Here is an 18,076-nt window from a genome sequence, read left to right as displayed (position 1 = left end):
TCTTAGGAGTGTTCATTTTCACTGTGGCTGTGTTTGTAAAAATAAAAGACAGAAGTGCAAGTGCAAGACACAACTAAAAAACATAAAAAAATCATAGAAAGAATAAAAATCATGTCACAAAATTCCAGGAATGGCACTGCTTTTTCTTTTTTTTCTTTTCCATAAGAGACGTATTAAAGAAAAACAAACAAAAGAATAAAAACACGACGTGGTGTGCTGTAATGGAGCACTTGCATGTGACGTCACAGCTGATCCAGATTGTGACAGACGCCATCTTGTCGGTCAAACGCCATATTCCGCCTTCTACTTCTGGTTCTACTTCTGCTTTTACTTCTACCTTTTCTTCTGGAAAACCCTACTATATACAATTCTACTACAACGGCTGCGGCTACAAGCTCTCCCTACCTGTGCACGTTTTTTATGTTTTTTGTGTGTATTTTTGCGTGTTGTTCGTCTGTACCGGACTTCAATATCCACTACAACCGTATGGACTTACTGGACATTGGTTTCCAGCAGAAAATGACGGTTTGTAGCGATTTCCATCGCATGCACAACATTCCGGACGAGAAAAAAAAAAAAACATTCCGGACAAGATAGCGAGACCAGCGGGGTCTCTGTGGATTGTTATCGGAAGCAAAGCGAAGGAGGCGGCGCCGGGAGCGGAAGCAAAAGCGAGGCTGCAGAGCCGGCCTTTTGACTAAGCTCAGAAAACAGCCACTCAAACCTCCACTGCTAAGCCTCTACCTCTCCAACGCCAGATCCATGGTAAACAAGACGGACGATTTGGAATTACAGCTGGAATTACCTTATTCTATTCTATAATCGGCTGGTCAGTGCTATACTCAATACTTAAGTGACTTACCCGTCCAATGAGGATTCTTGTTTACAAGATGCCACATCTGAGTCGCTGACAAATCCTGAATTTCTGTAAAGATAACTGTCCAGAGATTTATAAGCACGCAGTGCTTCACCACTGAACAGCGAGGGAAAGTTAATGAGGTAATTATACACGTCCGGGTATTCCGCTGGCAGTTCAAAATCCGGTCGTGAAAACTCCGTCCGGTAAGCCATAAGGGTCACAAATCTGTAGATCGTTTATTTTAGACATATATCTAGTTATCTGTTCATTAGAAAAATGAGCCGTGTAGTCCGTCGGTTGAAATTGATCCATTCTGTACACGAGTGCAGCAGTATTCAGCGGTGTTTTTGACCGACAAGATGGCGGCTGTGTACTTTCCGGTCACGTGACTGCAAGATCTCTATAGGAAAATAATCAGTGATTGGGGGGGGGTGACGAAGCAGAGTTACTATCACCACTCCATCCTTGATCCTGAGGTGTTTTATTCCTTTTATACCACAGCAGATTGTCAACAGTGACGGTTTTTCCTTTTATTAAAGAACGAATGGTCATACTTGTGAATCTGTTCAGAGTTATTTGCAATGCGATCAGTTGCACTTCGTCACCTTGCTGTCTTTTCGCCTTCACTTTCTCTCCTCTCGTGTTCTTACCTTCCTTCCAAACAACAGATGGACCTCTGCAGGGGTGGAACAAAGCACAATGTGACAGCAGTGTGTGTTTGTCTGTGTGTCTGTGTGTGTGTGTGTGTGTGTGTGTGCTGTAGATGCCATTTGTTTCTCGGCTGTGTTGGTGAATTATTCATGTGAACACGCTGAGCCGTTTTTTTTTTCCCCCCCTCTTTTGGGTTTACTCGTACTGTGAAGCTGAACTGAGAAACAGGGCTGACGGAGTGTGTTAAATCCACGATTTGGCAACAGGATTAAATAATAAAGCTGTAAATCATATTTTATTCATTGTTATTGGCTTTAGGGATAACCTAACAATATGCAAATGATGAATCGAGCAGTTTTTAGCGTGATCTGTGAAGTTTCTGACCATCTTGGACATTTCAGATTAGTTATTTGATAAACCATGGCATTGATGCAGCATATTCATATTTTTTTTATATATTAAACACTTCCCTGGATTGAATTGTCAAATCCTGGACGTGTTATCGGAGTGTCAGGACATCCTAGCCGTGACCGATCACAAAAACAGTTCGCTAGCCTTTTTTATTTATTACTTTATAAGCTGGACTGAATATGCAGATTATTATTATTTTTTTTTTTTATAGCCGTTGATACTACAGCGCTGTTGAATTCTCAATTCTGATTGGTCAGAAAGTGTTGGTTAATTTTGTATCACGGTGTCACTGAAAGTAGTTCCAGTGCTCAGCGTAAATAAGTACACCCCCTTTGAAAAGTAACATTTTAAACAATATCTCAATGAACACAAACAATTTCCAAAATGTTGACAAGACAAAGTTTAATATAACGTCTGTTTAACTTATAACGTGAAAGTAAGGTTAATAATATAACTTAGATTACACATTTTTTCAGTTTTACTCAAATTAGGGTGGTGCAAAAATGAGTACACCCCACAACAAAAACTACTACATCTAGTACTTTGTATGGCCTCCGTGATTTTTAATGACAGCACCAAGTCTTCTAGGCATGGAATGAACAAGTTGGCGACATTTTGCAACATCAATCTTTTTCCATTCTTCAACAACGACCTCTTTTAGTGACTGGATACTGGATGGAGAGCGATGCTCAACTTGTCTCTTCAGAATTCCCCATAGGTGTTCGATTGGTTTCAGATCAGGAGACGTACTTGGCCACTGAATCACTTTCACCCTGTTCTTCTTCAGAAACCCAACAGTGGCCTTAGATGTGTGTTTAGTCATGTTGGAAAAGTGCACGACGACCAAGGGCACGGAGTGATGGTAGCATCTTCTCTTTCAATATAGAGCAATACGTCTGTGAATTCATGATGCCGTCAATGAAATGCAGCTCCCCGACACCAGCAGCACTCATGCAGCCCCACATAAGGACACTGCCACCACCATGTTTCACTGTAGGCACCAGGCAGTTTTCTTTGCATTCCTCACCTTTGCGACGCCATACAGTTTTGAAGCCATCAGTTCCAAAAACATTTATCTTGGTCTCATCACTCCAGAGTATAGAGTCCCAGTAGTCTTCATCTTTGTTAGCATGGGCCCTGGCAAACTCTAGGTGGGCTTTTTTGTGCCTGGGCTTTAGGAGAGGCTTCTTTCATGGACGGCATCCATGCATGCCATTCCTCTGCAGTGTATGCCGTATTGTGTCACGGGAAATAGTCACCCCAGTTTGGCTTTCTACTTCTTTAGATAACTGCACTGAACTCGCATGCCGATTTTCTTCAACCCTTCTCATCAGAAGACGCTCCTGTCGAGGTGTTAACTTCCGTGGATGACCTGGACGTCTCTGTGAGATGGCTGCAGTTCCATCTTTCTTAAATGTTTGTACCACTTTTGCTACAGTATTCTGACTGATAAGTAAAGCTTTGCTGATCTTCTTGTAGCCTTTACCTTTGTGGTGTAAAGAAATTATTTTCTTTGGAGAATTCTGAAGAGACCAGTTGAGCATCACTCTCCATCCAGCATCCAGTCACTAAAAGAGGTCGTTGTTGAAGAATGGAAAAAGATTGATGTTGCAAAATGTCGCCAACTTGTTCATTCCATGCCTAGAAGACTTGGTGCCGTCATTAAAAATCATGGAGGCCTTACTTTCACGTTATAAGTTAAACAGATGTTATATTAAACTTTGTCTTGTCAACATTTTGGAACTTGTTTGTGTTTATTGAGATATTGTTTAAAATGTTACTTTTCAAAGGGGGTGTACTTATTTACGCTGAGCACTGTATGACTAAGGCAAAAAAAAAACATTTAATATTCATACAGTATAATTTCTATAGTAACAACATGTAGGGGAGGGGCTCTACATAAACTTTTTTTTGTCACTTTTAAACTAACTTTGATTCGTGAATGTATATAAAAGTATGATGTTTAATTATTAAAAATGTTGCTCTGTAAATTGCTCTGGTGGAACAAGAATAAAACACTTCAGGACGGGCTGTTAGAGGAAAATAATCAACGTCTTCAATAATTACTGGTAACAGTGATGTCTAATTAATTATTACGTCCTTATTATAAAATATGTGTCTCTCTGTCTGTCTCTCAGTGTCCCCACGTCTCTTACGGAGGGCGAGTCGCCCACGTGACCGCGCCATTGCGCTCACCCCGGCTGGCGTGGCTGAATCAGACACCCGCTTGCCCTCTCTGCAGACAGAGGTGTGGAGCTGGGGGCGGGGTCAAGAGGGGCAGCTCGGACACGGAGACGTCCTGCCCAGGTCGGTTACCCGCAATAATATAATATAAATGTCATGATTGAATAGTGGAAGATTCTGTTTACAAGTTTTAATTAAAACACGCAACATTCCGGAAATATAAATGTTCCTTATCCTTATTAGTCTTATAATTGCTAGTTTTGTGGTCCAGCATGTCTAAACGCACTCCGTACTCGCACACCGTGACTCCCGGTGACATTTTCTGTTCTTCACGACACGTATTAATAATTCAAGCCTTTGAATATTCGACCAGTTTTTCAACTTGTCAGGAATGTTTATACGTTTTATAAAAGCACGTTGTTCTGTTCAAGGGATCATCTCTTTCTCTTTCTCTGTGCAGACTGCAGCCGTTTTGTATTAAAGGTCTGAGTGGTAAAGAGGTAGTGAGAGTGGCTGCAGGTGCGCTCCACTCACTCGCCCTGACTGCCCAGTCACAGGTGTGTGTGTGTGTGTGTGTGTGTGTGTGTTGATAGCAGAAGAGATGAGTACATGAGTGTATGGTAGGATGATCAGAAGTGTGATTGTGTACATGTGTATTGGTGAAATGTTAAATGTGTGTTGTGTGGCAGGTGTACTCCTGGGGCAGTAACAGCTTTGGTCAACTGGGGCACATGGAATCCCCCAGTACAGTCCCTCATCTAGCCAAGGTGTGTGTATATATACACACACACACACACACACACACGTGACAAGACGTCTTTTCCGGGTTTAATGCATTATCCACTGCTCAGAAAAATAATTTAAATTAAAAAAAAAAAGTATTAACATCAGGAACATCACACAGTCCTGAAAAACAAACAGGTAATTTTCATATCGACTTTTTCAATATTGTGATTCCCAGATTTCGTTATAGTCCTGCTCCGAAGGAAGAGGGGGGTAAAATACTGGTTTACGTCTGTCCATCCGTCCGTATCTCCTTCTGTCCGAAACACCCATTTTCTCAGCAACCACAAATCATAGCTACTTGTTACCAAACTTCAGCTTGGGCTTCTATACCATGTGTACTATTTTCAGGTCTGTCGTACATCAACTTCCTGTTTACCGACTGACTGTATTTACGAAACATGTATAGGATGGACTTACAAAATTTTCTCACGCTTTTTTTTTTCTCAGCAACTACTAATCACAACTGCTTGATATTTGGTACCGAGCTTCAGCTTGGGGTTCGATACCGTATGTACCGTTTTCACGACTTCCTGTTTACCGACTGAATGTATTTACAACCCCGATTCCAAAAAAGTTGGGACAAATTGTAAATAAAAACGGAATGCAATAATTTACAAATCTCAAAAACTGATATTGTATTCACAGTAGAACATAGACAACATATCACATGTCGAAAGTGAGACATTTTGAAATTTCATGCCAAATATTGGCTCATTTGAAATTTCATGACAGCAACACATCTCAAAAAAAGTTGGGACAGGGGCAATAAAAGGCTGGAAAAGTTAAAGGGACCAAATTGCAACTCATTAGGTCAATTGGCAATAGGTCATTAACATGACTGGGTATAAAAAGAGCATCTTGGAGTGGCAGCGGCTCTCAGAAGTAAAGATGGGAAGAGGATCACCAATCCCCCTAATTCTGCGCCGACAAATAGTGGAGCAATATCAGAAAGGAGTTCGACAGTGTAAAATTGCAAAGAGTTTGAACATATCATCATCTACAGTGCATAATATCATCAAAAGATTCAGAGAATCTGGAAGAATCTCTGTGCGTAAGGGTCAAGGCCGGAAAACCATACTGGGTGCCCGTGATCTTCGGGCCCTTAGACGGCACTGCATCACATACAGGCATGCTTCTGTATTGGAAATCACAAAATGGGCTCAGGAATATTTCCAGAGAACATTATCTGTGAACACAATTCACCGTGCCATCCGCTGTTGCCAGCTAAAACGCTATAGTTCAAAGAAGAAGCCGTATCTAAACACGATCCAGAAGCGCAGACGTCTTCTCTGGGCCAAGGCTCATTTAAAATGGACTGTGGCAAAGTGGAAAACTGTTCTGTGGTCAGACGAATCAAAATTTGAAGTTCTTTATGGAAATCAGGGACGCCGTGTCATTCGGACTAAAGAGGAGAAGGACGACCCGAGTTGTTATCGGCGCTCAGTTCAGAAGCCTGCATCTCTGATGGTATGGGGTTGCATTAGTGCGTGTGGCATGGGCAGCTTACACATCTGGAAAGACACCATCAATGCTGAAAGGTATATCCAGGTTCTAGAGCAACATATGCTCCCATCCAGACGACGTCTCTTTCAGGGAAGACCTTGCATTTTCCAACATGACAATGCCAAACCACATACTGCATCAATTACAGCATCACGGCTGCGTAGAAGAAGGGTCCGGGTACTGAACTGACCAGGCTGCAGTCCAGATCTTTCACCCATAGAAAATATTTGGCGCATCATAAAACGGAAGATACAACAAAAAAGACCCAAGACAGTTGAGCAACTAGAATCCTACATTAGACAAGAATGGGTTAACATTCCTATCCCTAAACTTGAGCAACTTGTCTCCTCAGTCCCCAGACGTTTACAGACTGTTGTAAAGAGAAAAGGGGATGTCTCACAGTGGTAAACATGGCCTTGTCCCAACTTTTTTGAGATGTGGTGTTGTCATGAAATTTAAAATCACCTAATTTCTGTCTTTAAATGATACATTTTCTCAGTTTAAACATTTGATATGTCATCTATGTTCTATTCTGAATAAAATATGGAATTTTGAAACTTCCACATCATTGCATTCCGTTTTTATTTACAATTTGTACTTTGTCCCAACTTTTTTGGAATCGGGGTTGTACGAAACATGTAGGGTGGATTTTGACGCTTTTTCAAGAAGCAAAATGACCGTTTCCCAGGATGCTATTTGAAATCCCTGGCGAGAACACTGCTCTTTACTTAGTTAGGTTAATTATTTGTTGAAGTCAACATTCATAATAAGTGTCCTATTCCTTCGATCACTTGCATTCTGATATCAGCGAGAACGGTGGGGGGGGGATACGTAAGTGAGCAGCTGATCTTGTTTTCCTTCCTTCACTTTATTCCTTTTGTGTCCAGCCGCAACTCCTGTTCATTCTCCAAAAAACAGGACAACAATTTGATCTTGCATTACATTTTCCACACCCAGGTCGTGTTTTTTAACTCGTCACTTCATACCATGAGCCGGTGCCCTTTTCAGACTCGGTTATCATTCTGGGAAAACTTCAAACCCCTAATCGACTACAAACCCATTTGTCCTCTTTTCTTGATACTGTAGATTTTGTTTTTCTGTTTGACCTAAATGCCTACCGACTTCATTGTCCAGCTTTCCGACTCGTAAGTCGTGGTGATTGTGTGTAACGTGATTGGTAGGATATGAGCTTTTACAGACACGTTACTGTATTCCATGGTGCTTTAATACACGTGTACACACATCCTCCATGCTTTCTTACTCTGTCTGTCCTCTCTGTGGGTCTGTAGCTGTCGGAAGGGATTCGTACGTGGGATGTGGCGGCAGGACAGCATCACACGCTCCTATTGGCTGACGGAGACTGCCTTCAGCCAATCCTCTACTACAGTGGTCGGCAGGTTAAGGAGGGATCCGGCGAGACGGTGCAGGAAGAGAGCGGAGATTACACGCAGCAACCCGTACTACTGCCCTTCTGCATGAACGTTAGTGACACTATACTTCCAGGATTTTTCAGCATCGTGACTGTGTCGTATCGCCCAGCTCTAGTGTTTGTTGCAATATCAGTATCATAATGTTGTGATATTATTGATATGTCTCTCTCACACACACAGAGAATTTGAGGTTATAATATAATACCCTAATGTACCGCTGTTATGGAAAAATTCAGCACAGGTACAGGTTATAGATCCAATCCCTCTTTAATAGACCCCTTCGCATGTTTGTAAACAAACTGACCGTTGCCAGGATGCGCGCGCAGCCTGGACTCAGAAACAATGGCGCTGCCCATCCAGTAGACCAGCATTATGAGCTGTCAGATTATGCCAAACAATTGTCGTTACAAGATCGAGAATGCTACATAAATAAGTTAACTCTAACAAGTGGACATCGCCTACCGGATCCGCATTTAATTAAAGAGTGGACGGACGATGTTAGTAAGTTCCCTGGTATACAACGGCCAGATATATACTCGTACCTTATTGACAAGACTTCAGTGTACACCCACGAAAAACTTTGTGCCTACAAGTCTTTAGACGCATATGATTATGTTATGTGCAGGCATGTACAACTTGATTAACAATGGGACATTCATATTCATTTTGTTTTAATAAAATTATGCCAGTGATGTGATGGCAATGTGGCTTTAGCTACAACAGCAAATCCCAACACTAAACAGCAATTTGCAGGAGGTAATGGCATGAAAGGAATGATAGTGTAAAGAGTGCAGCTAAGAGAAATCAGAGCTGCGTAAAAAGCGAGAGGCAGAGAGCAGAAATGAAACTGAACGGGGCGGGAGCTAGGTTAGAGCAGTCAGCGTAAGTTGGCATTTAGAGTGAGGGCACACAATTTTACCTTTCCATCCTTGCTTTAAAATTGTGATTTTCGGCATACGCAAATAATGACGGCACAAAATCTGGACTGCTTGAGTCAAGCGAGAGCTCTCCTACGAACAAAACTGCATGCAAAGCTAAGTTAACATGCTAACAATATTCATTACATTGTGTAACTATGACCCAGCTAATCAGACAAACGTTACCAAAGTATTTTGCTACATCAATAAACGAAGACTAGAAAGAATAAAGAAAGATTTAATAAATAGCCTGATCTTACCTGTGATGAAGTGGGCGCTGCAAACCCGCGCATTTTTGATGGTGCTTTCATCCCAGTCTACACGTTTGATGGCTTGTAGCCATAGACGTCGGCGATTTTTTTTGGAATGGGTGAGATCCTGCTGGAATTCTGAACATTTTAACCCCATCACTGCTACGATTCTGACACCCGACAACACAACAACTAGGCATTTCGGAGTCTTTTTTGGGTCCAGGCTGCGCGCGCAATTTCCGCTTACGTATGAATGACGTTTACTGCGAAGGGGTCTATATGGCACTACTGTTTTGTCAGTACTTTGTGACCAAGTGACAAAATGTATCCCAGTAGCATAATATGAGAGTTTTGCCACGTTGCTCAGCACTAAATGTAAAAATATACACATTCAAATAATCATTTCATCTTTACTGGGTGCCATTACTGACCTTTTTGCTGTTGTGTGTGTGTGTGATGTAGCTGGGCTATGTGAGCAGTGTGAGTGCGGGTGGACAGGTGTGTGCAGCGACGGCCGACTGGAACATGATGGGTTTAATCGCCAGCCTGCACGAGCTGGCAGCAGCCGAGAGAAAGCACTACTGCAAACTGACCAACATCAGGAACCGGCTTCTGCAGCCACTGCTTAAGCTGGGTATATATAGTGTGTGTGTGTGTGTGTGTGTGCGCGCACATTAGGGTGGTCCCCCAATTTTTTTTTTTTAGGATTTTGTTACGACCACCTTACCTTTTTTTTTTTTACATTGCCTAAAAAGTTATTGTGCGAAATTTGGTTAAGGTTGAACAATGTTTAGAGGTGCCACAAAGCCATTAAAGTTTTCACTCAAGACACAATATAAAATAATGTGGCTTATTAACTGTTTCGTATTAATACAAACAATACAGTAATATAACTTCCTGTGTTCAAAGTAACAATAGCTATTGCTTGTCTGTGATTTTCTAAACCCTTCGGTATTATGGTATCTTGTGGAGATAAAAGAACACACTAAGGACTTCCCGAGCAGAAGGAAGCTTTCTCCCAGACAGTTCCTTGGAAGTGGGACCAGTTAACCAAACATAATTGTCCTTTCTGGTTTTGTGCTCTGCACCACCGGTACTACTTGTATTACTGTTGCTAGCCATCTGAAAAACATTCACAACTTCATCAGCATATTACGATCAGTGCTCATTGTTTAAGAACCCCTTAGTGCATGAAAGTTAACCTTCTATCAGTCTATAGAGATCTTGCAGTCACGTGACCGGAAAGTACACAGCCGCCATCTTGTCGGTAAAAAACACCGCTGAATACTGCTGCACTCGTGTACAGAATGGATCAATTTCAACCGACGGACTACACGGCTCATTTTTCTAATGAACAGATAACTAGATATATGTCTAAAATAAACGATCTACAGATTTGTGACCCTTATGGCTTTCCGGACGGAGTTTTCACGACCGGATTTTGAACTGCCAGCGGAATACCCGGACGTGCATAATTACCTCATTAACTTTCCCTCGCTGTTCAGTGGTGAAGCACTGCGTGCCTATAAATCTCTGGACAGTTATCTTTACAGAAATTCAGGATTTGTCAGCGACTCAGATGTGGCATCTTGTAAACAAGAATCCTCATTGGACGGGTAAGTCACTTAAGTATTGAGTATAGCACTGACCAGCCGATTAGAGAATAGAATAAGGTAATTCCAGCTGTAATTCCAAATCGTCCGTTTTGTTTAACATGGATCTGGCGTTGGAGAGGTAGAGGCTTAGCAGTGGAGATTTGAGTGGCTGTTTTCTGAGCTTAGTCAACAGGCCGGCTCTACAGCCTCGCTTTTGCTTCGTCTCCCGATGCTGCCTCCTTCGCTTTGCTTCCGATAACAATCCACAGAGACCCCGCTGGTCTCGCTATCTCGTCCGGAATGTTGTGCATGCGATGGAAATCGCTACAAACGGTCATTTTCTGCTGGAAACCAATGTCCAGTAAGTCCATACGGTTGTAGTGGATATTGAAGTCCGGTACAGACGAACAACACGCAAAAATACACACAAAAAACATAAAAAACGTGCACAGGTAGGGAGAGCTTGTAGCCGCAGCCGTTGTAGTAGAATTGTATATAGTAGGGTTTTCCAGAAGAAAAGGTAGAAGTAGAAGGCGAAAATATGGCGTTTGACCGACAAGATGGCGTCTGTCACAATCTGGATCGGCTGTGACGTCACATGCAAGTGCTCCATAGAGGTTTTCGACCCATGTGACCGTTGCCATGTCAACAAGTAGATGGCGCCATTTTGGTGGTCACAACAACGGTGACTCCCGCTAGCCCAACATGTCAGAGATTTGTCAAAAAATATGTATTTTCCCTTTTCACAGCATGCATTGTTTGAATGGTTGCCATGACAACATATGCAAAGATTTCCAACAACATTTTGTGGCAAAAAAATTCCATAACAGTCTACTTCAACGTGATACCAAATAAAAGTAAATTCATTGCAGTTAGAAAAATAGTGTCCAGGTTGAGAGTTACATTAATCATATAGAAAAATGCATAATAATAAATATGTCTAGTATCGAATTCTAGTTTTGTCCATTGCATATTCACATCTAAAAAATACAACCCACCCAACAACATGGCTCTGCCTCGCCTGAGGGCACCGTGTATGTTAAACCTAGACTACACGTAAGCCGCCCAAACGCTAGTAAGAAGCCCGGTGCCAGGTAGCCCCATTGATGAGGCCGAGCGGTCCCCGTCTCACGTATATAAAACCACGGATGTATAAAGATAAAACCATCATAGCCTGACTAGTGGGGCTAGGTGCCAGGTAGCCTGAACACCGCCTAACAGGGCTTACGTGTAGGCTAGGTGCTAGGCTACATGTATAATTTGTCATTTATCTCGTATACGATATCTTTAAACTTTTGGAAAAGTTACCTGAGACAAAATGTTCGCCACACAAACGCGTGTGTTCGGCGGGCTGCCAATTCTCTTGCCTGATCGCCGCGATCCACTTTTCGCGACGCTGCCGATCGGCCGGGAACCTATGGAACGTTAATCCAGGTTTATCCCCTCTTCTGTTGTGGCAGCTAACTGCACAACACATATCAGGCATTCTACGATAAAAATAAGTGAAGAAGAAGATGGATATTACAAGCGTTGTTTGCTGATAAGCATGGCTTTGTTTGACCTCCAAAATGCCGGCGTAAACAGCATCACGTGACCCTATGACGTCAGGTCGAAAACCTCTATACACTCTTCCTGCCTCTTCTTTTTCATAGAAGTGGCATATTCCCTCTAGAACTGTGACGTTTTGGGGGTTTGAGATCTTCTCTGCAACAGTCTACGCACCAACTAATGTTAATGACTTAACCCGATTTGCAACCTCGTGTGGCACCTCTAAATATTTTCTGAACTTTTGCTTGTTGCCTTCTTTTAGCCTATGTAAAAAAATGGTAGGGTGGTCAGAATGTTTTGGTAAAAAAAAAGTTTTCCCATACATTTCGGGACCACCCTAGTGCGCATGTGTGTGCGTGCATGCATGCATGAGTACGTTTTATTAAAAAAAAAAAAAAAAGGAAGGGGTAAAAACTATTGCATTCAATAACAGTAGACTTTTTTTTTTTTTTTAAATGTTGGTAGATTCTTTAAGCTCTGCACTGGGACCCTCCTGCACCGGACTTTTCCAGAATCTGATTGGTCGATTCAGCTGCTTGTCTCAGTTGACGGGTCAGAACTCTGTAGCCTTGACCTCCTTCCTGCGGCGCTCACGTGATCTCAGAAGCCTGGTTCTCCTTGACAACACACAGATGTTCTTGGACACACATTCTGAGCAAGTACACACGCGCACACAATCTGAGGTCATAATAACACAATAACATGCCGATGATATAGAAAATGCTGGAACAACTTAATCTACATAAAGATCTGTAATTTCCTCTCTCTCTCTCTCTCTCTCTCTCTCTCTCTCTCTCTCTCTCTCTCTCTCTCTAGGTTTTGTGCTGCAGTGGGAAACATGCTGGTCATGGGTGGCTTTCAGGCTCTTGTTAAGCCTTGCCAGTAAGTCATTGTGCTGTGTGTGTATGTTAAGACAGGGCTTTTCAAAGTGTGGAGCGCGCCTCCCCTAGGGGGCGCCAGAGTTCTTCAGGGTGGGCGCAACGTGAGGAAACATAAACCAGAATAAGTTACTATTGCGGACATTTAGCGAACTTCAGCTAGCCTTTGCCAGAGACAAAATGGCAGGATTTTTAGTACCTGAAGCTACAGTGAGTGAGGAGACAGAGTCTGGGCCAAACAAAAAAACAGACCCTCCAGGATTTCGCGATGTTGCGATTTGCAACGTCAACGCAAATTCAACCAATCCCTGCGAATTCAGGGCGGTGTTGCAATTATATCCAATCACCGCAACCTTCCCGCAAATTTGACCAATCGTTGGCGTCGTCTTGAGGTGACGCATGCGCGCAGTGTTGCCGGATTGGGCGGTTTCAAGTGCATTTTGGCGGGTTTTGAACATATTTTGGGCTGGAAAACGTCAGCAGTATCTGGCAACACTGCATGTGGAGTCAGTGTTTATGTAGGCTTAAATTCTGTTACTGAAAGTGTGTTATGTTTACAGTGAAGGACTGTGTGCACTTTACATTACATTATTTTTTTACTTAATACAAGAAATTAATGGATGCCAACATTTTTGCCAAAATGGTATTTTATTTTCCATTGTTTAGGCAGCTTCAGCATCATACTGTGAGATTCTGTTCAAATTGTTTTTTTTCTTCTATGAAGCCTGAGCCATTTATTTTATTATTTTATAATTATTGTTTAATTTAGTCTTCAGGAGAGACTGCCTGCACACAGTACTAGTATTAATAGTGTTTTTTTTTTTCTTACATGAAACCTGAGGCATTTATATTATATTATATTTTAAGGTAACTTCATGTTGTGCTGTGAGGTTCTCTGCACTTTAACTTTTGAACCAACAGGTGCATTTGGATAAGTAAAGCCTATTTTTCTGCATTTTTGTAGTCCTGGTAATCTTTTATATTGGTAAAGTTGTTTATAGGACCATTTCTCAGTGTCTTTTTTTTTTTTTAATCAATAGTTTTTCGGTAATAACTTAATATTTAACATATCACTCAATTTTAATCACAAAAAGAGAAAATCGCAACAATTTCTCGCAACTTTCACTTCCTCCCGCAATGTAATCGCAACAAAAACCTAAAAACCACCGCAACTTTCATCGCAATTTTTTGGAAAACCCCCCCGCAACATCAGACATTTTCGCCCGCAACGATCACAAAAAAGGCCCGCGAAATCCTGGGGGGACTGAAAAAAGAAGGAAGTATGACCACGATTATTTAAAGTTTGGATTTTCATGGACTGGATCTGAAGATGCTCCACTGCCACAGTGCGTTGTCTGCCAAGAGGTGCTAGCTAACGATGCTATGAGATGTTTAAAATGTGTAAAACAAGATGTTTTAAAAAGAAAAGCACAGATGTTTAAAATGTGTAAAAGAAAAAAATAAAAATGTGTACAACAACCAAAATACGAATGGGACATTACGTATAGCAACAACAAAAATTGTAAGGGGGGCGCTGTTGTTTATTTGCTCTCTGAGGGGGGGGCTGACTCTCCCACACTTTGAAAACCCCTGTGTTAAGACATTTTGTAGCTACAAAAGTGAGAAATGTAAGGAGCTGTTGACAAGTCCGAGGGTTGTCGCTCATTTTATTTTAGGTCATGAGCCATTTTCCACTTACTCCAAAGGTAAATGGGTCACACCACAAAAAAAAAAAAGTTTCAAGACCATCAACAAGTCGTCTGAACACTCCGCGGTTCCTTTATCTGAAAGAATGCACAAATGAACATCACCAAGAGATGAACGGATGAATAGGCTGCACTTCATTACACACACAAAAAAAACCCAAAACGATCAATTTACCATAGAGTCGTGCATAAGTATTTGCCCCCTTGAATTTTGTCTGCAGTTTATAGTGTTGCAGCGTATTCTACAGTTTCTCGCTCTGTTTTTCTCCCGAGTGGAATAACAGACTTTTTTTTTTTTTCCCTCAATCTTTCAATTCAGTTACGGTCCACTTGACGATTTTAATTTTGAACACTGGTTCTAAATTGATCAAATTACAGCATTTTTTCCCCTCCTCCCCAGCTCTGTTTGACGCCCCTACTTAAAGAAGTTCCTGAATTAGAGTTTCTTGTGACATCTTTTGTATCATTATAAAGTGTTGGTTTGTAATTTTTTATTTTGTGTGTTTTACGTTAAAACGTACAGTATGATAATGCCATTGCGCTTCTACGGAACCATTGTATAGAAGCTGTTATAGCTTCTGTTGTGTTAGATGCTGTCGTCATAATATAGTTTTAAAGAGAATGAATCTACACTGGAAGAGGAAAAGTGTGGAAATAATTTTTATACAGAGATGTGATATTATTTTTCGAATTTTATTTATTTTAGATCGGTGATCAATTGTGATGCCTGTTATTTAGGGATGTTTTCGGGAAGGGTGCAGAGACGGTCCAGAAACTATCCGAGTGCTCAGAAGACGGTGCGATGCTGGCCGACGTTCTGGTTCATCTGTTTTACCTTCCCATCCGCCATCTCCACGAGTACAGCCACCTGCTGCTCAAACTAACATCGTGCTCTGATGTGGTATGTGTAAGTGTCATGACTCTCTGCTAAATAATATTTTAATACCGTGTAATAAAAATCATGTTGTACACTAGGTGTATAAATTTATATTTATTCAACAGAATTGTATTGTGTGTGTGTGTGTTGTGCGTAAATGCCTCTCAGCGCTGTACGGACTATCAGAAGCTGCAGGAGGCCTGCTCCAAGTACGAGGCTCTGGCTCTTCATCTTAAGAGGAAGCGGAAGGAGGCGGAGTACACGCTGCACTTCTGGAGGAGCTTTCCTGGAAAGATGACGGTCAGCGATCACTTAAATACGCCTTCAGTTCGTGTTTAATTACACATCATGCGCTTCTGCTTCCTCTTGTAATGACCGACTGTAAACACATTTAATGAGAGGCTGTACATGACAGGATAAGATGAAACATTTGTGCCCAAATCCAGAATCCAGGGACACATGTCCGCCCGGGGGCATTTTGAGTTATTGACAGATTCAGAAAGTACAGTTTCTAAGCTTTCCAATGATGCCTTCCGTGTGGAGATCTGACAATATTTGAAGAATGTGTGGCCTTTTGAAAGTGTATACCTCTTAAAACAGAAAAGGGAGAAAATCGCCCTCAAAGTTTTCCATCTCAGCTACTCTGGGTGCAGGGTGGGCACATAATGGTGCTCATTTGCATGACATTAAGGAAAGCCCTACCCCCTGCGAGCTAGCACGATGCTACTTTCATGTAAACAAAGATCACCACGTCAATTTTCCTTCCATGCAAAGTATGCCCAACACAATTATGAAGTACAAAAGTCCTAAAGTATACTTTAACGTTTTGTGGTTGAAAAATTACTCACACCGTAAGAAAGAAAGATAGCACGATGATGACACAACTAACACAACGCTAGTTTCATGTAAAGCCTCGGTCACAACCGGCCGCACGTGCTCCTACGGCCAGTCTACATGCAAAAAACGCAAGAAACGCACGGAGGGCGCGTGTGAAACGCACGAGAGCGCGCGTGTGATGTGATGTGCTGATTTTCGAGCCGTAGACCGGCCGCAGAGGTTCTTTGTCATGTCAAACAAACTCTACGGGCGCTTACGTTTTTTTCAGGTTGCAAGACAAACTTACGGCCAACGCGCGTCTTTCTCCGTGAACAAAAAAAAAAACGCAGCGATTTGGGAAACGCCAAAAATCACACGGCCAAAAAATCGTACGTCCGGTTGTGACCTAGGCTTAACCAAACCACAACACTCTCCGTTACATGCAAAAATAACCACACAGATTAGATTAGATTAATAAACTTACCCCATCAGAAAGAGAAACGGCGCCTTGCACACACCAATGCCTCCGATGGAATGTAGTCCTAGCTTCCTTTTGGTTGGGTTTTTTTGCTAGAAACGGTTATCTCCGATGTAAATACCGTGTGTCTGTTTGCTTCGCGGTGTTTCAGCTCCTCTGCGCTCTGTTTAGTAACTCATTCCATAGTGAAATTACATGCCTGAATGCAGCTTAAGTAGCCACGAGCTCAGCTCGTATCATACAGCTGATTCGCGAAAAAAAAAACCAAAAGACTTAAATCATCATGTGAATGGCCCATATGGTAATTTACCCACACCCCCCAGCAGGCTACAGTCCTGACAAAAACGAGACAATTTGCAACAAAAAATGTATGCTTTTCCAACAAAACAGTCTATTATCTGAAATACTGATTGCATTCTTCAAGATCTCAACTTGCACATGATGGAAAAAAAAAACCAAAAATCACAAATTTCGAAAAAAAATGCTTCTTTTGCGATTATCTCGGATTCGTTTCGGCCGACATGTGTCCCTGGATTCGGTGAGGGGTCACATTTGTGATTGATTATTTCCAAACTAGGAATATTTATAATTAACCACCGTTATCTCAGGATTCTCTGCGGAAACCGTCTCGTCGCTTGGTGTGTGAGAGCAGCAACAAAGCCCTGACCCTGCAGAATGCTGGACGCTTCTCCGTCAACTGGTTCATCCTGTTCAATGATGCTCTCGTTCATGCTCAGGTACCTCCGTTCTTGTGTTTGTTTGTTGTTGGTTTTTTTCCCACCCCTCTGTTCTTCGTCACTCATCTCTGCCTTTTTTTTTTTTGCCTCTGCTTCCCCATATCTGATGATCTGTTTTGATGCTCCCGATGGAGATCTGAGTGTCTGATGTTTTATTTCTGTCCCGGTAGGGAATGTTTGCCTCTAAGGGGCTTGTAAGTATGAATGAGCGTTAAAACCAAACAATAGAGAATTTCTTCCCCAGGTGTTCAGGGCTGGGCTCAGCGCTCTAGTACAGTTTGTCCTGAAATCAGGGATGCGTTTTTGAGTGACCGTGAAGATGGAATCCATTTAGACACATTGCTGCATGTTCATTTGACCATTTCTATCACCTCAGCTCAGACGCCGAGTGAATAGTGTGCATAGTCAAGCACATTTGTGATTTGTCTCTTAGTTACAGATATTCGTCT

At 42.0% G+C, this 18,076-nt stretch overlaps 1 protein-coding gene across 5 annotated transcripts in view; it reads left to right on the top strand.

Annotated features, from left to right (window-relative positions):
• Window positions 1-18,076, top strand: part of als2b (alsin Rho guanine nucleotide exchange factor ALS2 b) — a 52,005-nt gene that overhangs the window by 11,981 nt on the left and 21,948 nt on the right. For 4 of the 5 annotated variants that reach the window (XM_060918758.1, XM_060918757.1, XM_060918756.1 and 1 more), the window contains exons 7-16: window positions 4,060-4,228; window positions 4,566-4,662; window positions 4,795-4,872; window positions 7,684-7,875; window positions 9,455-9,626; window positions 12,601-12,790; window positions 12,952-13,017; window positions 15,458-15,626; window positions 15,765-15,896; window positions 17,499-17,627. In XM_060918758.1, the coding sequence (XP_060774741.1) occupies window positions 4,060-4,228; window positions 4,566-4,662; window positions 4,795-4,872; window positions 7,684-7,875; window positions 9,455-9,626; window positions 12,601-12,790; window positions 12,952-13,017; window positions 15,458-15,626; window positions 15,765-15,896; window positions 17,499-17,627 (1,394 nt within the window). The remainder of the gene's footprint in view (window positions 1-4,059; window positions 4,229-4,565; window positions 4,663-4,794; window positions 4,873-7,683; window positions 7,876-9,454; window positions 9,627-12,600; window positions 12,791-12,951; window positions 13,018-15,457; window positions 15,627-15,764; window positions 15,897-17,498; window positions 17,628-18,076) is intronic. The other variant, XM_060918760.1, reaches the window with a different exon arrangement.

Source organism: Neoarius graeffei, chromosome 4 (genome assembly GCF_027579695.1).
Source record: "Neoarius graeffei isolate fNeoGra1 chromosome 4, fNeoGra1.pri, whole genome shotgun sequence".
NCBI lineage: Eukaryota > Metazoa > Chordata > Actinopteri > Siluriformes > Ariidae > Neoarius > Neoarius graeffei.
This window is presented reverse-complemented; position numbering and strand designations above follow the sequence as displayed.